Consider the following 26055-nt stretch of genomic DNA (forward strand, 5'->3'; position numbering starts at 1 on the left):
GTCTGTTTGAGATGAATGGTGAGAAAGATGCAGATGACATCCTCCTGTACACCACTTGTCACTCATGAACAGAAACGGTGGAGACATTAGTGTAAATAGGACGGAAACAGTAGCACCATTGTCATTATCGTCACGGTGATGAGACGATGCTGAGTTCCTGGAAAGTGTGTGGTTTAGTGACTCCCCCACATCCTCTAAACTACAGAGACAAGTGGCGCTGTACCTTTTGAGGTCAGGGTAAGGTCGGCGCTCTTTGCACATTAATGACTCCACTATTTCCCTTATGTTCATGATATTTTGGGGTTTTTTTGCACTTTAGGGGGGTATTATATTACGGTTTTACAAAACTAAAAAGGTTACTCCACTCAAAGAATCTATTGGCCCCAATAGGAATTAAAATGAGGTATAGACCTACTTGTGTTTGGGGAGGAGGAGCCTGCCTCATAATAGGTTAATTAGTCAATGCGATTTAGTCTTTGCCGTGCTGTTGTTGAGATGTGGTTGAACTGTATTACAGCATCTGAACCATATCATTAACAGCCGCCAAAGAATATATATACATGACACTGAATATATACATATATATATAATTAGGGTTCGCGATATGGACTTTTTCGGGCCGATGCCAATACTGATTTTTTTCCCATCAGGCTTAACCGATGACCGTTAAGGACTGCCGATTTTCTTGAGCCGATATTTGGAGCGGACACTACTCTTGTTCGCTCAATTTACATCATAAAAACAACACAATGATGATAACAAATGTTACGAGTCTCAATTTAAAAGAAAGGAACATTTATTGAACTTAAAAAAAGGGCGTCTCCAGCAACAGAGCTGCCTGTGGACACCTGTCTGTAAATAATGCCGGGATAAAAACTACCGGCAAACGCAGCAGCCCGCATCGGTCGATACGATACACCTAAAAATCACAAATATCGGCCGGACGATATATTGGTCAATTGGTAATGTATATAGATACTTCTCTGAGAGAACAACACCATCCGTGATCGATTAACACCACTCACACCCTCACGTACCTGTTCAGCTGCGTGCAGAGCAGTGATTCTCCCTCTCTCTCTCTCTCTCTCTCTCTCTCTCTCTCTCTCTCTCTCTCTCTCTCTCTCTCTCTCTCTCTCTCTCTCTCTCTCTCTCTCTCTCTCTCTCTCTCTCTCTCTCTCTCTCTCTCTCTCTCTCTCTCTCTCTCTCTCTCTCTCTCTCTCTCCCTCTCTCTGTGGTTACCACACTGAGTGCGGTACATGGCAGTAGATCTCCCTTACGTTTGTGCCAGAACCAAAATGTGTGTGCTCAGAGTCATGATGGTATTGTAAAATCCATGTCATGGCAGAACGTGACAAAACTGATATACCACCTCGAGTTCATGGTGGCACACTAGCATTCTTCATTCATTCATCTTCAACCGCTCGTCCCTGTCGGGGTCGCGGGGGGCTGGAGCCGATCCCAGCTGACATTGGGCGTGAGGCGGGGTACACCCTGAAAAGGACGCCAGTCTATCACAGTGCACATAGAGACGAACAGAGACAAACAACCATTCACACCTACTGGTGATTTAGAGTCATCAAGGAACCGAACACCTGCACGTCTTTGGACTGTGGGAGGAAACCGGAGAACCCGGACAAAACCCACGCAGACACGGGGACAACATGCAAACTCCACACAGGAGGGGACACTAATTCCACTCCTGCACACTCGAACCCTCCATCATTCCTTGACAGACAGAGGCGCCGCTGAGGCTATAAGCAGCTTCAGGCAGTGCTGACAGACAGCACCAGGCTTCACCGCCTGCTTTCTGGGGCTCATCTCACATGCGCATGGACGCCCCCCACCCCCTTGAACAAGTTGCCTTTTTGACTACGCTAACACGCCTGACATCTCAGCCCCCTATTGGTTGACTCTCTAGGTCATTTCTTCCAGTAGCTTTCACCACCAACAGGAGTCGGCAGGGGGTCACGTGTGCTGGCATGTCTGTGAGATGTAGGGCAGGGGGTTGATGAACTGTAAGTCTGACTGTGTGTGAGAGATTCATACAACATATGGACACGTTTCTGTCTTTGTGTTATTTTACTTCAACGCGGAGCATGTGACAATGAAAAATGATCACATGTTGCACAGTTGTTGTAATGATGATTTCAATTGCCAGCTTCGTGCCACATTCAAGTACATGTTGTCTAATGCATAATTAATAGAATATACCAAGTGCATGATTACAGATAAATGAGCTGCTACACCTGGAGCTGAAATGATTATATGATAAATCGATTAGTTGAGTGACATACAATTATTACAACTATTTAAAGAATCAATTAATCATTTTGAGCAACATCTTTTCTTGTTCCAGCTTGTCAAACGTGAGGATTTGGCCTTGTTAACGCCCATCACAGTTTCTGCAGAGTTCATTACTAATGGACTCATTGGAAAAATATTCAACGGATGAATAGATTAGAATAGAAATTCGTAAGAGTTGCAGCACTACGTAGACAGTGTGCTATTTGTATTTGTGTGTTTTTATTTGGTACTCTTCAGCTCATTGGCTAATGGGGCGACTGTGGCTCAGTGGAAGAGTGGGTCGTCCTCCATTCGAGAGATTGGCGGTTTCGATCCCCACCTCCCCCCGGTCCACATGTCGAAGTGTCCTTGGGCAAGACACTGAATCCTGAATTGCTCCCCGTGCTGTGCATGGGTGTGTGAATGTGGTGTGAATGGTTAGATTAGATGGTCTGTAGATGTCCACTGCCATCAGAGTGAATGTCTGTGTGAATGGGTGAATGTGACAAACACTGTGAAAGTGCCTTGAGAAGACTAGAAAGGCGCTATATAAGTACATTTACCATTTAATCTCCTAAGAGTGAAACACATAAGCTTACAAAAATTCATAAACGAATCAACTCATAATTATTGACACACATCATGCCCCGTGCTTTAGGGTCCTTGTCCCCCCCTCCAGGCCCGTTTGTACTCACACTACCTGGGCCTCGGAGAATGCTTCTTGCTGCCTATACGTCATCACGCCGTAACACGTCACACGCATTGATGACGTCATGGCGATGCGTGGCTTTGTTTCCAGATCTTTCCGTAGACCTCGGAGTTTTTGTGCGTCTTGTCGACTGTTTTTGAATCTTTTCATCGACCAAATCTGCAGTAAACACTCCACCTCCGCATCACACCAACGTGAACCTTTCACCGCCATTGTTGTTGTTGTTAAATGTCCGCGCATGGTCCCTCCTTCTATTTTCTGTGTCCCAATAGGCGCACATAAATGACCTCAGAACCGTCGTAGGCCTCGTGCTCGTACACGTGCGCACGCTCGTGCTCGTACACGTGCGCACGTGCTTTACAAAAGCCCACCTCTCTCAAACGGGCCGTGGACGGCAAGCGGTACGGTTGCACTCACACTGGTAAAACGAACTAGACTTTAATAACTACTAGACTTAATAATACTACCCTTAAATTCTGTCACACTGCACAGACCAACTTCCTCATTACAACCTTCTGATGAATATTTATTCAAAGCAGGAAACCATTTAAATACGTATATCCTTGGAAAACCGAGCAGACTTGTGTTAATGTTATTCAAATGTACTTAGCGGTAGAGCGTGTCGTTGTTGAGCCGGAGTCTCTGCACTTTTAATTTTGTTTCTTTGTGAAATCCCAAAAGAAGATGGAGAGAAGAGAATGAGCAGCTGACATTAGAGATGCTTCATTGCCGTAGAGGTGAGGGGGGAACGAGCGGTGCTGTCTGTCGCCCGGGGCTAGTTGATGTTTGCTCTCTAATCTGCAGCCAAGCAGAAGACCATTATGGGGTCAGTGCCTACTTCGTCCCATCCCATTAATTCCCCACAGTGACAGAGGGGCCCGAAGGGTTGGATTACCCTGCTTACTGTAAGATGGGTGACTACTTCACTGGGAGGACTAGGATAGATGGGAACTCGTCAGAGTGCTTGTGTTGAGTAGTAACTTTTAAGGGCATCTGGGGTGAACTAGTTTCACATTGCTACACGACTTAACGCTCTGGGTGAGCGAGAGGGTTTCTGGTTCGCATCCCGGCTGGGGCCCTTCTGTGTGGAGTTTGCATGTTCTACCCGTGTCTGCGTGGGTTTTCTCCGGTTTCCTCCCACAGTCCAAAGACGTGCAGGTGTTCGGTTCATTGATGACTCTAAATTGAAGGTGTGAATGGTTGTCTGTCTGTGTCCAGGGTGAACCCCGCCTCACGCCCAATGTTAGCTGGGATCGGCTCCAGCCCCCCGCGACCCTGACAGGGACAAGCGGTTGAAGATGGATGAAGTTTAGGCATCATAACTACATTGTTAGGTTTAGACAAAACAAAAGTACTTGGTTAGGTTTAGCCTACAATCCATTCCAGGATGATACCCAGAAACTGCAAGAAGGCCGAGTACTCTGAACTGCTGTTTGGTGCATAAGCAAAAACAGCAGTCAGAGACTTCCTGTCTGTGGTAAGGTAAGTTCCCATTTTAGGGGGGGCACCTAAAGGTTTTCAGATTTGATGGCTTTAGAAAATGGTTATGTTGCATTTTAAAAGAAATGCCTCCTACTAAAAAAGGGAATGGGCATACAGTATACATAGTATATCTGGTTCAGCCACTCGAACCGTCTCACTGCAGCATAACTTCCTCATTAACTACAACACACAATGCATCTGCTGCTTTCATGCTACTTGCCCCTTCTTAGATCCTTTATTTCCCCAGGGATTACAAACTACATTTAAAATGCTGCCCACAGTTCTGCCTCTGGGCTTTCATTTCTGAACTCTCAGGGTTTCCTTGCTGGGGATATGCCTGGGATTCTCTACAACTAGATATCCCGAAGAACCCTGAGGTGAACCAGACTGAATTTCAAACAGCACAATTAATGTTTTTAGCAAAAAATAACAAACTACTGTTAAATATTCAATATGTTTTTACGGGGGATCGTTTGGATTTGAGTTGTGAAAGCTGCGTGCAACCAGAAAAAAAAAGGTTTTGTATTTCTGTCTGTGGAGTAAAATAATGGAATAGGTTGAAGATGAGGTCAAGAAATGTCCAAACATAAAATTATTAAAAAGAGGTTAAAGGAAATGCAATAAATAGGTTACATTAAATGAGAAAATTGTTTTCTGTAATACAATAAATACTACTTGATTTGACCTAATACCTATGGGCTGTGGCCAGGATTCGAACCAGAAACCCTCTCACTGTGAGGAAGCAGTGCTAACCACCACATCACTATATCGCCATGCCTAAACTTAACACCAATAAAAAAAGATGTTTATTAATGAAATATCTTCCTGTAATCCAACGCCTCTGCAGTCCTCAGACTTCTAAACGACGACACTGGAACTAAATGTGTCACCAATCCTCTTTTAGATTCTCAGACTGAGTTGAGTAACGCTGACCCTGGGGGAGAAGGAGGCACAGATTTCTCATGCTGGTATCAAAGCTGTGATTATCTATCTTACCTACAAACAATGGTCACGTTCATTTTATAGAAGCCTCACAACATGAACAGGGTTAACAAGGCCGGATACACAATGCTGCTGGAGTTTCAGTTTTGTTGCATACTTATCTAGTTTAAGGTTCAAAGAGCTGCTTCTTGGAATCGAACCAGTGCTGGGTTCAAACAGGGTTTCTTGTTCTCAGGGTTGACTCAAGGCTCCGCTCCAGTCTTTGTCCGTCACCGCAGTTTACCAGGGGGATTTTCCGCGAGAGTAAATATTGTTTGTCTTCCCAGTAAGAACCGATTTCACTTCACTGAAGTAGCATCTCACAGCAGTGTGTGGGAACACCAGTGTCTTTGCGTGAGATTGACAGTTTGAGGCTTCTCCTAGGTCTGTTGTTTCTCAGATGTGTAATAACCACATGAGAGGCATCCTCTCGATACTTCAAACGCCTTTGTTTACCACAGAGGAGAGGAAAGACTCCTCGGTCCAAAGCAAATAAGTTTCTGCTGTGAAGATAAAGGGCCCGGTAGGTAGGGCCGAGCCCGCTGCTTATTAATATTATAACTCCTCGCTCTGATCTCGCTTTGAAAACCGAAATGAAAAGGGCCGAGATGGAGAATTAGATAGGAGTGAAATAAGGGAAAACCGTGAGAACTTTTCAATTACGGGCTTTTATATGTTTTGCGAAGCGGCCAGGGACAGGAAAACAAACAGTGGAGCGGGGAGGGTATTACCTCACCATAGTGCATTGTTAACAGAGCGCCCTGGTTCAACTTTCCAGACACTCCCACCTCTGATCATGTCATCATCACCTGATAATGATCCGCCCACTCTCCCCCTCCCTTGCGTCTCATGATGCCTCACAAAACCTACTCTCACTTCACAAATTCCTCCAACTTTACACCGAAGAGGTCACCTCCACCCCCGCCTCAGACCACCAAGGACGCCGAACTTCATTTGGCCGACGAACAGCGTGTCAATTAAACCTAATAAGCTTTTAATTGGATTTTATGCCCTGGCTTCCCTCCCAAACCTTATTATTCGTACTCCCCATGAAGGATGAGCTGAACAGAACAGCTCACAGCAGCGTGGTTGGATAGTCCCATTCATTTTCTGTTGTTCAGCAAACAGCTTTGCTCGTCGGGACCCTCTGGTATTCTGTGGCCACTGATGATCACGCAGAATAATGAGTTGCGGTAGCTCGTCGCCAACCATTTGGCAAACATCGTTTTTAGTTTCAGTGCCAAGAGTTTTGGATGTTAATTGAAAAAAAAGATTAATATCACCCAAGAGAGAGCATTTTCATATGTGCACATAACACACACTGTCAGCATAATTCAACCTATTTAAGGCCTGGTACAAAGACACCTCCTACGTGCAGCCCACCTCTCCTAAGCCGCTCCTAGGCGCGGTACGGTTGCACTCACACTGGTCAAACAAACTAGACTTTAGCCGTGAAACGTGCTTGGGCACAGTACGGATGGACAGTGTGAGTGCGCCCTTAGCTTACCCAAGCCCCCACCACAACAACTTCCTGGTTGATCCAATGTGGAAGTGGCAAAAACGTCAGTTCTCTGAGTGTCCACTAGGGGCAGGTTTCGTAACAGAGCAGTTTCTCATTGACCCCCATGTTAAACAGGCCGTTTTCACAGCATCATTAAACCTGACTGTTGTGTTAATCAACTCACAGAAACCAAGGATTTACATCATAGACTAAGAAACACTTAGAAATAAATTAGGAGAACCCTGGTTATTTCCCATAGGCTTTCATGTTTGCGCACTCACACTGTCCGTCCGTGCCGAGCCCCGGGATTTACGGTACTTATCGCCCCCTCCCTCTTGCCCCGCTGGCAAGCCCGTTTGTACTCACACTACCTGGGCCTCGCGCGAATGCTTCTTGCTGCCTATACGTCATCACGCCGTAACACGTCACACGCATTGATGACGTCATGGCGATGCGTGGCTTTGTTTCCAAATCTTTTCGTAGACCTCGAAGTTTTTGTGCGTCTTGTCGACTGTTTTTGAATCTTTTCATCGACCAAATCTGCAGTAAACACTCCACCTCCGCATCACGCCAACGTGAACCTTTCGCCGCCATTGTTTTAAATGTCCGCGCATGGTCCCTCCTTCTTTTTTCATAAAATGACGTCAGAACCGCCGTAGGCCTCGTACTCGTGCTCATACATGTGCGCACGCTCTTGCTCGTACATGTGCAAACCTGCTTTACAAAAGCCCACCTCTCCCAAACGGGCCGTGGACGGCCAGCTGGCCGCAGTTATGCGTGGAGCGGTTGCACACACACTGGTCAAACGAACTAGGCTTTACCCGTAAAACCTGTTTTGGCTCGGTGCGAAGGGACAGTGTGAGTGCGCCCTGAGTGACTAAAACAGCAGCCTAACTAGTCAAACAGATTACCAAATACTAATTTCCCCCCAGATTTCCAGGTTTAGATTAAAAGGGACAGCCATCATACGAATACAGATTTCTTTTTTATACTGTGTGGAAAGATGCACACCTTATCAAACAACACCGTTTAGCTCCAGTGTGAGGCAGCAAAGCTCCAGTGCAGGATCAGTGAGCACTCATCTCTGAGGTGGATTATGTGAACGGGGGGGAGCACTTCCCTCCCTCCAGACTGCCTGCAGGAGTCCACTGATGGGCGTGTGAAAGCACTGATGTGCTGCCTCTGCACTGGACTATAAGAGGCTTTGAGAGACGGGCTTAGGACCTAGCATGGATACCACCCTCCATCTTTGTTATCTCTACCATATGGGGTCTATTCCACTCCATCTTTGTCTAATTTCAATGTCACCAGACTTGTTGATTATCACAAAGGGAACTGAGGTAGGAGGCTTAAATGGAGCATATTTATAATTTAATTTATTGTTCTATATTTAGAGCTTTGAGTTGAATATTTGTGGGTGATTATGTTGTATTAACAGGGGATGCCGATTAATATAAGCTGATTTCCAAACGCCTGAATGCTGCTGTTAATGTGTTGGCTGTCTTTAATTAAAGTTAAGTCTATTGTTGAACCGGAAAGTAGAGCATTTAATTTATCACAGAGAGAAAATCCTACAATAAAGAGCTAATTTGGTAGCAGACGTTTTAAACAGTGTGGATGCACAAAGACAGGGTGGTGCATCCTAGATAAAATAATTATATATGCCCATAAAAGTTAATTTTGTAGGTTTTTTTTTAGATCAAATCAGCTATTGGGTTTATAATATCATGGTATTTTACAATCTTCACTACCCTGATGTTTCTACGTGTAATGTCTGACAAGATTTCAAAGATATTATTATGTACAGCCGTCTGTAAGCGGTGACATCACGTCGTGCTGCTTTATGTTATTGTGTGAGGCGTGTGTCTCTCTTAACCCTCCTGTTGCCCTCAAATTTGACTAACACCATTTATTCTTGGGGTCAATTTGACCGTTAAACATCTGGAAAATGATCCTAATCAATGTGTGACTCAAGTGAAGTCGGGTACTTTATGTTTTTATGTAACAGAATGAAAAATATCACTGATGTTAAACTGCATGGAGGGATTTCTGTCTGTGTGTTTTAAAGTAAGTCTGTTATTTTAAGTGCTATTTTGTGTTATTTGTAACATCTGGAATGAAAGTAACGTCCGTTATCAAGGACAGCAGCACTAATCTGACCTCATATAATATTTAAATTGTAAAATAAACAATAATAATAATGATTAAATCATCCAGATTATCAAACTGACCCAAAGGAACACCGATGCCACAAGTACATGTACGATAAGAACAATAAAAAAATATATAATCATGACAATTTTAGGTTTTTTATGAGTTGTCCCCATAAAATGAGGAAAAGTCATAAATATAAAGCAAAAAAAATGTCATTATTTAGAGATGTTAAACATTAAATGGGGTCAAATTGACCCTTAGGAGAACAGGAGGGTTAAGTCTTTGACATTGTGTCTGGTCAGCACGCACAGCACTTAACTCCCATCAGGGTTCGTTCATACAGGTGCTTGAAAACCTTGAAAATGCTTGAATGTTAATTTTTGATAAATGACTTAAAAATGCTTGAAATTGTATCGTATACACTTTTCTTATCCTTTCTAGTCTTCTGACTACTCAAGGCGCTTTCACAGTGTTTGTCACATTCACCCGTTCACACAGACATTCACACTGATGGCAGTGGACATCTACAGACCATCTAATCTAACCATTCACACCACATTCACACACCCATGCGCAGCACGGGGAGCAATTCAGGGTTCAGTGTCTTGCCCAAGGACACTTCGACATGTGGACCGGGGGGAGATGGGGATCAAACGACCCACTCTTCCACCGAGACACAGTCGCCATAGTTGTTTATGGACCTAATACCATGTTTTAACATGATTTCAATGGAAATTATTGAGATACTTCTCTATATATTCATAAAAATATGGTGGAAACGCATGAAAATGGATCTTGAAAGTGCTTTAAAGTGCTTGAATTCGACCTCAGAAAAGGTGTCGAACCCTGGTCCATGCGATGTTCAATCAATCAATCAATCAATACTTTATTTTTTATGGACAGTGCACATTAATGAACAACGATAACAACATATCACTGTAAAAGTGCCGGATTATAGCAAAGATGCTAATTTGCATCCGTAAATAAAATAGAAAAAATACAAATAGAAGAGACAAGACACACTGCACAATACATGACACACTCAGGAGGACACCAGACCCACACAGGATAATACAATGAAATAAGACGTCATGTGCAATATGACACAGACGAGTCAGTGGACGCACTTTTGATTTGATTTAAGCCACTTTTTGAGTCGACCTTTAAAAGAGGAACATGTGGGGCGTTCCCTTATTGCGGAGGGAAGACTGATCCAGGTTTCACCCCACAACAGACGACACACTCTTCCCAAACGCAGTGCACCTGTGGGGGATCTCACAGTCTCCTCTAACACGAGCCCTGATGCTCAGACCCTCCAGAGTCCTTGTCTTTATAAATTCAGTCAGTGGTGATGGAGCGAGACCACGGAGACTTTTATACACACAACACGCAAATCTAAACGTTTTAAAATGATGGAAACTTAAAGGTTATGTGAGAAAAACAAGAGTGTTAAGACTGGAGGTATATTAACCAGCTTCTGTGTCAGCTTCTACTTACTTTAAACAGATGGTTGCAAATTAATGAACCAATGTCTTAAAGGTCAAAGGTCACACGTTATATCTGGCATGAGAGATCTACCCTATGACTCGAGCTGCGCTAACTGGTCAAATGAAACGTTCTACAGCAGCTGGATCTGCACAGTATTTTTTATATCGCTGTTAATGAAAGCTGTAATCTGTCTGTGTGGTTACTGGAGCAGAAAGTGCATCTCATGGTTCATTACCTGTGTGTGTTTTGGGGGATTTTATAGGTTGCGTGTGTGTTTATGTGTAACTTCCATCATCATTTCTTATGCTGGATTGTGCTGGTGATTAAAATAGCTTGAGTCTAATCTCTCAACTGCACTGTATCAGTAGGCAGTGGTAGTATGAGACACATCACCAGAGATGGCAAAAGTACCCAAATTACTTACCTGAGACTAAGAGCGCACTCACACTGTCCTTCCGCACCGCGACCCGGGCTTTAGGGTACTTGCCCCCCCCCCCTCCCTCTCCCCCCGCGCCCCAGCCCCATTTGTACTCACACTGCCTGGGCCTCGGCCAATGCTTCTTGCTGTCCATACGGCATGACGCAGTAACACGTCACACGCATTGATCGCGTGTGTGTGGCTTTGTTTACAAATCTTTCCACAGACCTCGGAGTTTTTGAGCGTCTTTTTGTTGTTTTTGAATATTTTCATCCGACCAAATCTGCAGTAAACACTCCACCTCCGCATCACACCAACTCGAACCTTTCACCGCCATTGTTGTTGTTGTTAAATGTCCGCGCATGGTCTATCCTTCTATTAACATGTCCGAACAGGCGGACATAACTCTACTGCCGTAGGGCTCGTGCTCGTGCTCGTACACGTGGACAGCCCGCTGGCCGCAGTTATGGGCGGAACGGGTGCACTCACACTGCTTAAAGTAATTCTTCTTCTTCTTCTTCTTCTAAAGGTACTAGGCTTTAGCTGAAAAAACGGTTTTGGCCCCGGCCAGAAGGACAGTGTGAGTACGCCCTCAGTAAAACTACCTGTATAAAATACGACTTAAGTAAAAGTACTGATCCAAATATTAATTCAAGTAAAAGTCAAAAGTACGGGCTATGAAATTAACTCAAAAGTATTTCTATTGCACGCTTCACTGCAAAGCTAATAACCACACGCTCATTTGTATGGGATCCATTTAATCAATGTCATTGTTTGAACAAACACAGGATGTATCCTAATGTACGTTACCAGAGTCAATTGTATACATTTGTACACGTCAGGTTCACACATCACACTCCTGAACATGGGATTGGTTTCTAAACTGTGGTGTTACAAATTATACTTGTAGGTCGAACTGTTAATCTACCTTTTGAATTGCACATCAGGCAACAACACTACTACTATAACACATGCTAGACCCCCATCTTCATCTCTACACATCACCCCGTCCCTCTGTGCGAGTCTAATGTGAAGGCAAAGGCAAAGCTCTTGGATCATAGCTGAGCCCTCCTGGGTCTAAAAACCATTAATCTGATTTACTGACAGACAGACAGCCGTGTCTCTGTCGTGCCTCTCTCAAGATGGCCGACGGGAGCCTGTAGCAAACCCAAAAAAAGAAGTGTTTTTGTTTGTTTTTAAGAGTAACGAGCCGTGTTGGGAAATGTAAGGAGTAGAAAGTACCGATAATCGTGTTCAAAATTAAGTGAAGTAAAACTAAAAAGTTGTCAGAAAAATAAATACTTCTAAAAGGACAAATTACTTACTAATTATACTTAAGTACAGTAACGGAGTACTGTACCTCGTTACTGCATATCACACATGTCGTACACGCGTCACTATTCTACTATTTTGATGTCTTAATGTGACGATCACATCACTCTTAAGAAATGCATTTTACTTGGTAATGTATCTGTCACTGAGTCATCCAGTCACAGTTACATCCGTCATCCATTTATTTAACCATTCAAGGCTTTAGTGCCTTTTTAAGACTGATTGGTTTATACTAACTATTAAATCTCCCTCTCTCTCTCTCTGCTCTCCACAGGATACCATTACTCAACGTCAGTATGAAGCAGTCTTTACAACCTGTACAACCTTGTACTGAAAGGTAAACAACAGCACCTGAAGAGCCTTTGTAAATACTCCGAACTGTGGATATACATGGAGCACGCGGTACAAGCCAAGACATTTCACGGACAAGCCTCATGGAGATCCTGACTACAACGCATTTGCCTTGAGCCTCAGCTGATTCAAATTTCCTTTTTCTACATTGTGGTCACATCGGTATATCTCCCCAGTTAAAGGACCTCCCACGTCTACCCTCTTTCTGCGCCACAGGACCCTCACGGCCCCCCTCAGAGGGGAAATGCCTGTCTTGCTCAATGCCGACGCTTCCTTCAGCTCCAAGCAGGAGCTCCTGGACCTTCAGGACTGCCCTCTCAGTGGGGGCCCCTCTCCGGACACCCCCAGCCCCCCGGACTCCCAGACAGGCAGCCCAATAGGCTCAGCCCCCAGAAGCCCCGGAAGCCCCGGAGCTGATGGCCTTGTTCGCCCCCACATTTTCACGGGGGCTTCCACGCTCCCGGGGCAGCTCTATGGGGTGGAAACGAGACCCCTTGCAGAGACTCCCATTGGGTTAAAGCTGATCTCCACCGACTCGGATCAGCTTTGTGGCTGGGGGGCTCTCACACCCAAAGCTATTCAAGTTTTTAACACGCCTCGTTGGGTGCTGTTCTTCCTTTGTGTGGCCTCTTTCCTCCAGGGGATGATAATCAACGGCTTCATTAACACAGTGGTCACCTCCATCGAGAGGCGCTTCGACCTGCGCAGCTACCAGGCCGGCCTCATTGCCAGCTCCTACGACATCGCCGCCTGCGTCTGCCTGGCTTTCGTTAGCTACTTCGGCGGGACGGGACACAAGCCTCGCTGGCTGGGATGGGGGGTGCTGATCATGGCTATCGGTTCTCTGGTGTTCGCCTTGCCTCACTTCACCACTCCCCCTTACCAGGTCAGCCTGACCAGTGAAACAGTCATGTGCTCCGACAACCGTACCAGCCCGTGCCGGGACAAGGAGGGCGGAGGATTGTCCAGCTATCGTTTTGTGTTCATGCTGGGCCAGTTTCTTCACGGTGTGGGCGCTACGCCTCTCTACACATTAGGGGTCACATACCTGGATGAGAACGTCAAGTCCAACTATGCGCCTGTTTATATTGGTGAGCAATTCATTTCATTACACTTGAGTTTCATCTCCTCCTAATTGGCCACTTTGTTTTGCTTGTTGTTGTGTGTTGGCTCACATTGACCTAAGGCTTACATACATCCATATCTTAACAAATGTGAGCAGAAGATAAATGTGTGACTGTGCTTTATACAAAATAGTGTTTAAAACTATGTAGGCCAGAACTACAGGCCTGGAAATTTTAATCACAAATGCACTAATGCTTAAGGAAAAAAACACAATTAAACCATTTCCTCCTACACTGGCACTTGCTAAACAAACTGCCTCATTGCCTTGGGGTCACTGCGTTTGACTGCTATATTACGTCACTTCTTACGATTCTCAGCACACTGATGAGACACGGGAGAGCAGTGCGTGTCCGTCAAACTGGCAGCTGGGCTATAAAGCGCAGGCACTGCCACCCACCTGCATATTCACCTGCATATTTTTGTAATAAACGCACGTCTGTTGCATACGCAGGCTCTAATGTGTCTGTTGTTCGCGTGAACGTGAATGTAGACCTTTGAGCAAGAGCATACAAATGCACATCTGACACATAGTGTGAGTTGACATGCTGAGGCTTCATGAACCATTGGTTGTATGTATTTAACCTACTAAATGGAGCTCTTGGTAATTCTGTGTGCTTTTAAGCCGCTGAACAGAGAGCGCCATCTACTGGACTCAGAAAAAAGAGGAAATGGTTCATGAAGCTTAAAGGTTGAATATGTAGAATCTTTATTCAAAGCTAGTCAAACACTCAAGGGGCGTTTTGAGGGGTACAGAATGAAAGTATTTAGTCTGAATTAATATATTCAGTCCTGTTCTGTTTCTACCAGCCAATAGCGTTGGGCGTTGCAGGTTGCCAGGGTTGTCTGTTGTTGGGTGCAGCTACCGTAGGCTGGCGCTGGGTGAAGTGGAGTTTGCCAATCCTGCAGCTGCTTATTTGGTTTTTGCTCCTCTCCGCTCACTCAGCGGCTGGGACAGAGTCACTATAGGCCGAGCATTCACTCCATGGACTGAGATAAAGGAGAGAAACGCCATTTAAACGCACGCCAACATGGCTACGCTGGCCTTGAACGATAAGCTAACCTTCATGTTTACTAAGCTATCATGGCTAACGCTGGAGGGGAGGAGTTCAGATAGACTGCAGTCTCCTGTAGGCTACTGGGCAACAAACCTGGCAACCCGACTGCTTTAATTATTTTTTGTTGTTGCGACTACAATCTTGAGACACTAGATGGCGGTGTTCTGCTCATTCTGCATATTCAACCTTTAATGAAGCTTTTCTGATCTCTGTATGTTATGCAACAGTTACAACACTGGTTGCATCACATTTTTTTCCCTTTGTATCTGTTGCTTTAATCAAAGGGTTTTGTGTTGTGAGTTAATTGAACAAGCACAACGGCTGTGACACTTTCCCTCTCGAGTATTATGTATCTTTCTGATGCCTGGCCATGACTCCAACGAGCCTTGGATGTCTCTTGTTACCACTCATCACCAAGATTCAGCATCTACTCTGGAGAGCAACAGAACAGAAGTCACTGTGCCTATTTTAAAATAGTAGCAGAGCAAAGTGTAACTATCTCAAGGAAATGCTCTCACCAAGACACACACATGTACAGTCTCTCACATCATCCCTTTCTTTTCTCTGGAAACATTAACTTTGTGGACAAAGAGTCCAAGAACAATGGGACCCTTTTAACCTGTAGGAAACAGGAAATAGACAGTCCCTGTACTGACACACCCATGGCCTGCCTCTCTCTCTCTCTCTCTCTCTCCAGGGATCTTCTACACAGCGGCCATTGTGGGTCCGGCGGCAGGCTACCTGCTTGGAGGATACTTCCTCAACATTTACACGGAGATCCACCTGACGTGAGTTTGCTTTGGATGGCAGAATATACTAGAACCCACCAGAATGAACAACATAGAGTACATTAGTGTCGAACTCACTGCAGTATAATAAATTAGAGCAGACACGAATATAACAAACCACAGTATAAAAGAACAAACGACCGCATAATACGTCGTAAAACAGAACACAAGTTTAATAAATAAGAAACACAAGACAGAACAGTCCAGAAGGAACAGACTACATGTTGAAAGGAGCCAGTTGAGGTGGTTCAGGATCATCTAGTAAGGATGAACCCTGGGCGCCTCCCTAGGGAGGTGTTCCAGGCACGTCCAGCTGGGAGGAGGCCTCGGGGAAGACCCAGGACCAGGTGGAGAGATTAGATCTCCACACTGGCCTGGGAACGCCTCGGGATCCCCCAGTTAGAGCTGGTTAATGTGGCCCGGGAAAGGGAAGTTTGGGGTCCCCTGCTGGAGCTGCTGCCCCCGCGACCCGACCACGGATAAGAGGATGAAGATGAGATGAGAGTATAGAATAGGACAAACTAGTGTAGAATAAAAGAGACTAGAACAAGAGAGACTAGAGTTTAATTAAATAGAACAGGCTAGTATAGAACAAACTGGAGTTACGTTGAATTCTGTGTGTGTGTGTGTGTGTGTGTGTGTTTGTGTGTTTGGTTGTCCAGGACAGAGATGACTCCGGAGAACCCTCTGTGGGTCGGGGCCTGGTGGATCGGCTTCCTAGCCGGGGGCGCAGCAGCTCTGCTGGTCGCATTCCCCATCCTGGGCTACCCACGACAGCTTCCAGGTACCACTCCTGTCCCCTGCACATGTACACACACACACACACACACTGTCTCGCAACATGAGGGCAGTAAAGAAGCTTCAGCGCATTCACAGTCTTACTTCCTCTTCCTCTGCCTCTTCCCGTAGGCTCTCAGGAGTACGTGGCCATGCGCGTGTCTGAGGCCCACCAGCTTAAGGACGGAAGCCACGCCACAGCCTCAGACCCTCAGTTTGGCAAATCCGCCAAAGACATGCCAAGGTTGTGCACTTACTTTTATAAGAAGAGGACTGTAGGGGAATTATTGGGATGACATCGCAGAGAGATATGACGTCATCATAAAGTGTGTGGGCATCAGTCAGTAGAGTGATAACAGAGGGAAAGAAGTTGTTTCTGTGTCTGGATTTGCTGGTGTACAGAGATCTGTAACGTCTGCCAGAGGGGAGGAGTTCAAAGAGATTGTGACCAGGGTGAATGGGGTCTTCAGTCCTTCCCCCAGTCCGCTTTGTTTTGGTTCTTGCAAGATACAAGTCCTGGAGGGAGGGCAGGGGGACACCGACAGTTTTCTCAGCTGACCCGATGGTGCGCTAAAGTCTATGAATGTCTTTTTTGTTTGGCCGCACCAAACCAGACTGTAACGCATGTGCAGAGGATGGACTCAACGACCGCAGTGTAGAAGATGGTCATAAGCTCCTGCGGCAGGTTTCCTCAGCTGCTGTAAAAACACAACCTTACAGTGTCTCTTGTATTTACTAAGTAAACAGCAGTGAGTTGCTCATATCTTAACTTGGAATGCCAAAAAGCAGGAATTTCATATATGCTAATATTTTTGTAATGCTAATGTTGCTAGTGTCGGGCCTGTGTCTGTGCTCCCTGCTGATGGTCTTAGACACACTAGTTCATTTCTCTAACATTGTATAGTCCCTGTGGTGTAGTGGTTAGCACTGTCGCCTCGCAGCAAGAGGGTTCCCCGTTCGAATCCCAGCTGGGGCCCTTCTGTGTGGAGTTTGCATGTTCTCCCCGTGTCTGCGTGGGTTTTCTCCGGGTTCTCCGGTTTCCTCCCACAGTCCAAAGACGTGTTAGGTTCATTGATGACTCTAAATCACCCGTAGGTGTGAATGGTTGTCTGTCTCTGTTCGTCTCTATGTGCTCGTGATAGACTGGCGTCCTGTCCAGGGTGTACCCCGCGACACATCCAATGTCAGCTGGGATCGGCTCCAGCCCTCCGCGACCCCGACAGGGACAAGCGATTGAATTCACTGGACATCCATGCGTAATGTTAGCTAGAGTCAGAGCCACCAGCCAGAGCCACCAGACGTATATAAGTATGAAACAGGCAGTAAAAAAGAAAGAGGGCCAAATATGGATGGATTATGATGGAACAGCCCTACCAGGCACAGTCCCAGGGGCCCATCTGGATGTTAAGACGTGACAGAACGCCCTTTCCAAATATGATTTACGGGGCCAAGCCTCATATTTCTACAACGCAGCAGTGCCGTGTTCCCCATTGTTTGAACAGATCTGAGTTTTACAAAAACTACATAATTGTCATTTTGCCCCTTTCTTATGGATTAAAAAGGTGTTCAGCTGACGTTAGAGGTGATCGTAATTGGTCAGCCGTTGTAGATTGATTTCAACGGAGCGTTTGGACCCGGAAATCTTATTTTGAAAGGATGTAACGTCTGATTTAGGTCAGAGGCCCTGTCTCAATAAATATCTCTGGAAAAAAAGCACAAAATGATCTTAAAGAGATGCTAGATGAGCAAGTCTACACAAAACAACCAAAAATGACCACAAAGAGACAAAATGGGGATGCAAACAACCATGAAGAGATGTTAAATGACTGAAAATAGACACAAAATGTCCACAAAGAGACAAAAAAATGACGAAAAAGACACGCAAAATGATTAAAAATGGATATAAAAAGATCACAGAGAGTCCCAAAATTACTACAATTGAATTTGGGTGTCTTGTTCGTATGTAGCCAGAGGGGGTGGTCCTTTACATACCTGCTCCCAGGGGCCCATTGTGTCATATTGCATCCATGGTGCTAAATATGAATTCCCCATACTGTTGAGTAACACTTTATTAGTACACGAGTCCCAGACAATTACATGAATTCATTCATTCATTCATCTTCAACCGCTTGTCCCTGTTGGGGTCTCGGGGGCTGGAGCCGATCCCAGCTGACATGGGGTGTGAGGCGGGGTCCACCCTGGACAGGACGCCAGTCTATCACAGGACACATAGAGACGAACAGAGACAGACAACGATTCACACCTACGGGTGATTTAGAGTCATCAATGAACCGAACACCTGCACGTCTTTGGACTGTGGGAGGAAACCGGAGAACCCGGAGAAAACCCACGCAGACACGGGGACAACATGCAAACTCCACACAGAAGGACCCCAGACGGGATTTTGAACCAGGGACCTTCTCGCTGTGAGGCGACAGTGCTTCCGAGACAATTACTCTATTCCTAGATGGTGAAAATGCCCATACATTAGCTATCATGACATTGTGGCTGTGTGTTTAATACCCCCCCTGCTGCTTGAATCCTCTTCTGACAAAGACGGGGGTAAAGTATGCAGGCGGGCAACAATAATTATTTTCTGATAAAGTGGTAACAACAATCCTTTCATCACTAGATTCAAATATAGAGACAGACATTCAAAGCTCTATTTATAGAGGCGTGTTATGACTGCAGATGAGTGACCGCATTGCCTCTTTTCAGTTCACAACCGTGTTTACTATGAGCACAGCAACAGTGTGACGTCACCATGGTAGCACTGGGGATTACAGAGAGTAAGGCGATAATCACGGCACATTATGTAACACGATGAGATATCTCCTACTGCAGTGTTTGTCTCTGTTAGGAATGTCTCCCGGCGGCTGAGATTAGAGCGGCCTGGTTTAATTATAAAGGGAGTTAAACTTTATTCAGTTAGCTGCACACACTGCCTCTCCCTTATTCTCTCCCCACTTTCTCTCTCCAGGTCTGTGCTGCTCCTCTTGAAGAACCCCACCTTCCTGTTCCTGTGCTTGGCCGGGGCTACGGAGGCCACACTCATTGCCGGCATGTCCACCTTTGGTCCAAAGTTCTTGGAGTCCCAGTTCAGTCTCAGCGCATCAGAGGCTGCCACATGGTTTGGTAAGAGGAAAAGAGAGTCCAGAAGAACCCAAAATGATTGCGCGAATGTATTTCAAAGCCATCTCACCTCCGTATGAGCCATTTTCAACACAGAGGTGCCAAAAACTGCTACTTGAGGCCCCAAATCAGAGTCATTCCCCACAGACCCCCACGTAAAAATGCCCAAATTCACAGCTGGAATAAACATGTTCACGGCCTGGTACCAATAATAGTTGTGTTCTCTATAGCTAATGTCCCTGTTCTTGATAACCGTGCGGAGGTTTCTGAACAACAGAGGTGCCAAAAACTGCAGTTCCTCAAATGGCTACTCGAGGCCCCAAAAGCGAGTCACTCCCCACAGACCGCCACGTAAAAATGCCCAAATTCACAGCAACATGTTTACGGTCTGGTACCAAAAATAGTTTTGGTCTCGAGCAGCAACCTCCTTGAAAATCTTGTGTCTTCAAGACTTCCTCTCATTTGCTTTGAGGTGCATTTTCTTTTAAGGGAAGCGTGATTGCGTCTTCTTCTCCCCCTCTCAGGGTACATGGTGGTACCAGCAGGCGGTGGCGGCACCTTCCTGGGCGGCTACATCGTGAAGCGATTGAACCTGCGCTGTCGAGGCATCATCCGTTTCTGCATGATCTGTGCGATGATCAGTCTGCTCGCTATCTTCATCTTTCTCATCCACTGTCCCAACGTGCCCATGGCTGGTGTTACGGCATCATACCAGTACGATCTGATGGAGAAACACCAACTGGACCAGTACAAAGAGTTGTATAACAAACCCAGCAAGCTGCGCCTTAGAAACAGGTGAGAAGGGTGAAATGTCCCAGCGTTTTAGAAGGGGGGATGTTTCAGGGAAACAGGAATGAGTGGAAAAACTAGGGACACGACAGAAATATGTATTTGAACTTGGATTTTATGTCTAAATTGCAAATAGTCACGCAATAATCCCCCAAAACTTTAATTTCTGAAGGATTCAAATCATTATATTTCATGGTTAAGTGTAGTTTTAGAGATGGGGACGGGCTAAAAACCCTTTTTTGCATTTTTATTTTATTAAGGTTTTACATAATGTATCTTCAAGTTGCAATTAGGGAAAGATGGAGGACTCTTTTCTTGATGATATAATGTAATGTAATTAATATAATGTATTATATTATACAGATTGTGTTCACGTAGAGATATGCATTAATGTCCTGGGAATGAAAAAAGGCACAGATCTGGAAATGATGCAGTATAAGAGCCTATTCCTAATATCTAGGGGAAGGTTAAGGCAGTAAATATTGTGGTGATTCCCTTTATAATGGTGCGCACATCCTCTTTTTCTCCACGTACCTTTCCTTCTGTCTCTCTCTGTCCCTCTCATTGCTGTCCCTCCTTTACCTCATGTCTGCAGCTCTTCTTTAGAGGAGAACCTAACAGTGGGCTGTAATGCGGGCTGTAGTTGTGTCAGAGAGCTGTACAACCCAGTGTGTGGGGCAGACGGTGTGATGTATTACTCCCCCTGCCACGCTGGCTGCAGCTCCATCAACCACACCGAACGCTCCACAGGCAAACAGGTACTGTACACGCACCGTTAATGTCATGGCTAGGAAATTAGACTTGATCTAGTTGGATCTGAGGCAGTTTGGGCACTTAAAGCACAAAGCTATACGCCTGTAAAGGCCTGTAGAATAACGCTAGCTTGCTAACCACAGCCAGCTGTCCAACCGGGGTCATCCCTATGTTACCTGGGTCCTATGTTCCCCGGTCCCATAAGCCTCTGCCTTTGTGGATTTAATTCTGCATTTTGTTAGGGCTAGAGGTTACGGTCAGGGTTACGGTGACAGGCAGGGTTAGGAGGTATTGTTAGGGTCTACATAGGCCTATTTGCCAACAGACTATAACATAACATAGGACCCTTTCTATGACACATAGGACCCTTTTGTTCACATACAAAGCGGGGAACACAGGACCTAGAGAACATAGCTACGCTCCCGTCCAACCCTAGGTCACGTTGCGCTAATTTTGGTGAGTAAGAAGCTAACATTAGCCACCCAGCTAGATCAGCCCAGGTGTGTTTGCAAAATATTGTCTTGAGTTGATAATCTCAGCTAGTTCATCCAATGTCAGCTAGCTAGCAATTTATCGGCATTAGCAAGAAAGCTAACCTTAGCCATCCAAAACCACAATATATTAACATGTCGGTGTTTACTCTAGGAGTATAATCAGCAACACAGAGTCTACACATGCTGTGCCTCCGCTACAAACAATCTGCAGCCCACAGACCCTCAGTTAGCCTAAACCCCAGCACCGGGGATCTGATATTGGACCATCCCCGGGTCTGACTCTCTGTTGGATCAGAAAACTAATTGCTGGCGTTTCACAAGACAGCCGCCAACCTTTAGTCCATATCCAGGTTGCTGCTAAAAAAAAATGTATAGCGGAAGAACAGCAAATTGAAGAGAGGCAAGTCACTCAAGAGCAGGAAAATTTGTTCAAAGTCTTTGACATAGAAATCAGTCCACAGGCTGTAACGGGCAACCAAGAAAGTCTGAAAAGGTCTCAATTTAAAGTCATTTTACAACGTGTTCGCCCATTGGTAATACAAAAAGATAACTACATGTAAAACGTTACACAAGGAACCTTTAAGATATGCAGAGAACTGATTTCTGAGAAAATTACAAGCACGTTGAGTTAATGACCTCGTTCCCATAACTGGTGCAGTATGTTTATATGCTGCAATATGTGACTTGTGTGTTTTAGGTGTACTCTGGATGTAGCTGTGTGGTGGGTAATGTGACCTGGGGCGAGGAAGGCTTTGCTCTGACAGGGAAGTGTGCTAGCTCCTGCCACCACATGCCAGCCTTCCTCTCCTTCCTCTTCATCATCATCTCCTTCACATTCCTCTGTAGCATCCCAGCACTGACCGCCACACTCAGGTGGGTGCAATACATATACTGTAGATTCTTGCACTGTTGAGTTTGTTCAATAAACTAACAGCTTCCTACTCACTGCATTATTGAGTAGGGCTGGGTCTATTCTTGCTTCTCAGGTTGCTAATCCAAACATTCAAAAATGGCGGTATAGCTAGCTACACTGGCAAGCCCAAAATATTAGCCGTTGCCCCCAGAGGCTAAATATTTATCAGACAGCTGGCGTCAAGCTGCAGTGATGTGTGAGATCCATTATGCCTGCATGTCTGAATAACTGTGTGTTGTGTAGGTGTGTGCCAGACAGCCAGAGATCCTTCGGACTAGGTATCCAGTGGATTGTGGTGCGTACACTTGGTAGGTCCGCTGTATTATTTTATCAAGTTGACTTTTAACCTCTGAATCACAACCACTTTGCTTCATCCTCTCCACATTAGGACGATCTTGTCTAATCTGTGTCGCTGCTTCCCCACAGGTGGGATTCCAGGACCCATAGCATTTGGCTCTGTCATAGACATCTCATGCTTACTGTGGCAGGATAAGTGTGGCGAGCAGGGCTCCTGCTACCTCTATCACAACTCAGCCATGAGCCAGTACACACTCGTAGCTGGCATCATCTATAAGGTAATGCAAATACAGGCCACTTTCTGTCAGCCATTGTATTTGACTCGCAGATGAGTCTGGTAATGTGCAACGGAGAAAATTTGGAGCTGTGTGTTGGTTTTGAGGTGGGTTTAACCCTCCTGTTGTCCTCGGGTCAAAATGACCCGTGAGGCATAAGGAGTTGAAATCAAGGTCACAGAGTTATTTACAAACCACAGAATGTTACAATGTTTGAGTTGTTTTAATCAGTAGCAGACGTAACAAGACAGATCATGGGGTCTTCTCATGGACGGCTGTGCCTTTGATCAGTCTCAGATCAATCAGTAGTAGCCGTGAACGAGACAGTAGTAGAAGTAAACAACACACAGGTGTTATCGCAGACTGCAGAGATTATAAAGGTGCTGCAGACGACAGGGCCCCGAATTCTGTCTGTGCTGGAGCCGTGAGTGTGCGTTACAACGCTGAAGAGGCTCTAGATCGGATTTTTTCAGAGGTCCAGCAAGACAACTCTGATTCAGGTGGTCATCTTCCACAACATCATTGATGTCTCCTCCTACAATGCCTTTGTGATTTGGAGAGAGATCAACCCGTCCTGGATGTCTCGTAAGCAGAACAAGAGGAGGGTGTTCCTGGAGCAGCTGGGAAAGGCACTTTTAATTCCACTCATTGAAAGAAGGAAGCATGTCCCTCCGCACAGAAGCCTCAGCAGCAGTTGTCAAAGCTATTCAGAGTGCAGGAGCTCCTGATCAACCTGAGGATCCAGCCACCACAGCCACTTCCCCAGCCAGGGCAAGTAAGAGCTTCAGGTGGTGTGCCGACATCCGCTGAGAAATGGGAGCGGCAGTAGCTCAGTCCATAGGTGACTTGGCTGGGAACCATAGGGTCACTGGTTCAAGTGCCTGTGTGGACCATGTATGGAGTGTGGACTGGTGGCTGGAGATGTGCCAGTTCATCTCCTGGGCACTGCCAAGGTGCTGTTGAGAAACGCACCGAACCCCCAACTGCTCGGGGCGCCGGTCACTGGCAGCACCCTCGCTCTAACATCTTTCCCCAAGTGCATGTATATAGCACCTGTCTGTGCATGTGTGTGTGTAACATGATTAATAATAAGAGTGAAAAAACTCAATTTCCCCGTTGCGGGATAAATAAAGTAATTCTTCTTCTTCTTCTAAATGTACAAACACGCGGAGATTAGTACTGCCACCTGTGTTTCAGTTCTTTGGTCCATCTTAAGCTAGTCCTTTAAGATGAGCTTTTGTGGCCATTTTGATTCTTTTCTAATTCCAATTTATCCAATGCATCTGTGCTCTTCTTCTTAGGTTTTGGGGACAATCTTTTTCCTGTTAGCCAGCATCCTGTACCAGCCTCCTCCTGAGTCGCCTCAGAGCAGCTGTGAGAGCACCGACCACGGCGTCGGAGACCTCAGCGACCTGCCTGTCAAAGACCTGCCCGAAGACGGCGTCATCGTCAACCTGCACGCCAGGTTATGACGTCAGCAGCTCCCCGACCGCTGAGTTTCGGACTGTGTGTGTGTGCGTGCGTGTGTTTGTAGGTGCTGTTTAGCATGGTGTGTGAATGTGTGTTCGGCTGGTGATGGTGGGTGCTTCCTTTATACCAACAGCCTTCTTCTCAGCCATAATGACGCCGCCCCTGACATACACGCGCAAATCACAATCAAACGCACACGATCACACAAATGGACATGATTACTGTGACACAGACACACGAACCACGAACAGCCTTCATGAACATCTCTCTCTCACACACACACATACAACTTTCTAACATGCTGCTGTCCTGGAAGAAAATTCTCCGGTGACTGAACGTGAGCGTATGACTGGCGCACGTTTTCCCACAAGCCTTTCTACGTTAATCTACGACGATTCAGTTGAAATGACGTGTCAGATTGTAAGTCTGATGATGACATCTCCGTTTCATACTTGATTTCATTTTCTTTCAGAAGACAGCTTCGTGGTTTATAAGAAACCATGTGTATGAAGCATTTACGGCGTGTTATTCCCCCGATACGCTGCTTTATTTCCAACCCAGAGACTAAGCCATCACGGTATACTGTATGAAAATCTCCCGGCCAGTAATAACAAAGCCAACTCATTTCATATCATATGTCATATTTTAAGTCAAGAGTATCTAAAGGCATTTATATTGATATATGTGAATATACTGTAGCTCGGTCACAGTACAGCAGCACAAATATATTTTCAATTACAAAAGCACATGTGTATTTTTCATTGCCACGTCGACACATGTACGAGAGATTTATGACCAGTAATTGGCTCGCCTTTAGTAGTAGTAGTAATACAGCCCAATGCTTTGGTGATCTACATGGACTAGATCTGTATGTGTGTATATATATATATATATATATGTGTATAAATACATACATACATGGGCTTGATTGCTCTGTTTGACAGAGTTTAGCAGAAGTAGCTATTATGCTTCTCTTTCATGGAAATCGCATAGCTGCACTTTAAAAATAAACAACAAAAGCACTGAGAGGCTTGAAAAGTATGAGTTTACAAAAAAAAAAAAAGACGGGCCACACCGCCGGCGTTTAAAATGGCAAACACTTGTAACACAATGAATCAATTCCTGTGAAATCACTGCCATCAGTTTGAGGTAAATGCACGTTTTTAGTGTTAAATTTGTGTCATGACCAATTGAAGCTTTCCTACAGTGCTGACAGTTGAGTCTAGTGTGGAGGAAGCTGTCGAAGCTTGTCAACCAGAAACTACGTGAAACCAAAACTTTTACAGAAGTAAATCCATAGACTGTATAAAAAATGGATGTAGCTCCGTCGGGGTGCGTTCTCTCAACCTGATCCAATCGTCCTCGCCTACGGGAGTCTCCATCTTGTCAGACTTTGCTTCCGCCTCATTCCCTTTGACCAAATTAGGACATGTATGTGACGCTGGGGGGAGGGTGATACGTCCATCTGGCTGACGTTTACCTCCGAGG

At 45.4% G+C, this 26055-nt stretch overlaps 1 protein-coding gene across 1 annotated transcript; it reads left to right on the forward strand.

Moving 5' to 3' along the window:
* Window positions 1-12943: 12943 nt before the first annotated feature.
* On the forward strand, window positions 12944-24569 carry slco4a1 (solute carrier organic anion transporter family, member 4A1; the record flags this gene model as incomplete). The annotated part of the gene is made up of 11 exons (XM_083919450.1): window positions 12944-13790; window positions 15577-15667; window positions 16330-16451; window positions 16577-16688; window positions 19425-19579; window positions 20101-20371; window positions 20961-21123; window positions 22310-22485; window positions 22769-22833; window positions 22952-23100; window positions 24399-24569. The coding sequence occupies 11 exons, from the start codon at window positions 12944-12946 to the stop codon at window positions 24567-24569; spliced, it is 2322 nt and encodes a 773-aa protein (XP_083775576.1).
* Between the last annotated feature and the right edge of the window lie 1486 nt (window positions 24570-26055).

The sequence above is a fragment of the Echiichthys vipera genome (assembly GCF_963691815.1).
Source record: "Echiichthys vipera genome assembly, chromosome: 9".
In the NCBI taxonomy this organism is placed as follows: Eukaryota; Metazoa; Chordata; class Actinopteri; order Perciformes; family Trachinidae; genus Echiichthys; species Echiichthys vipera.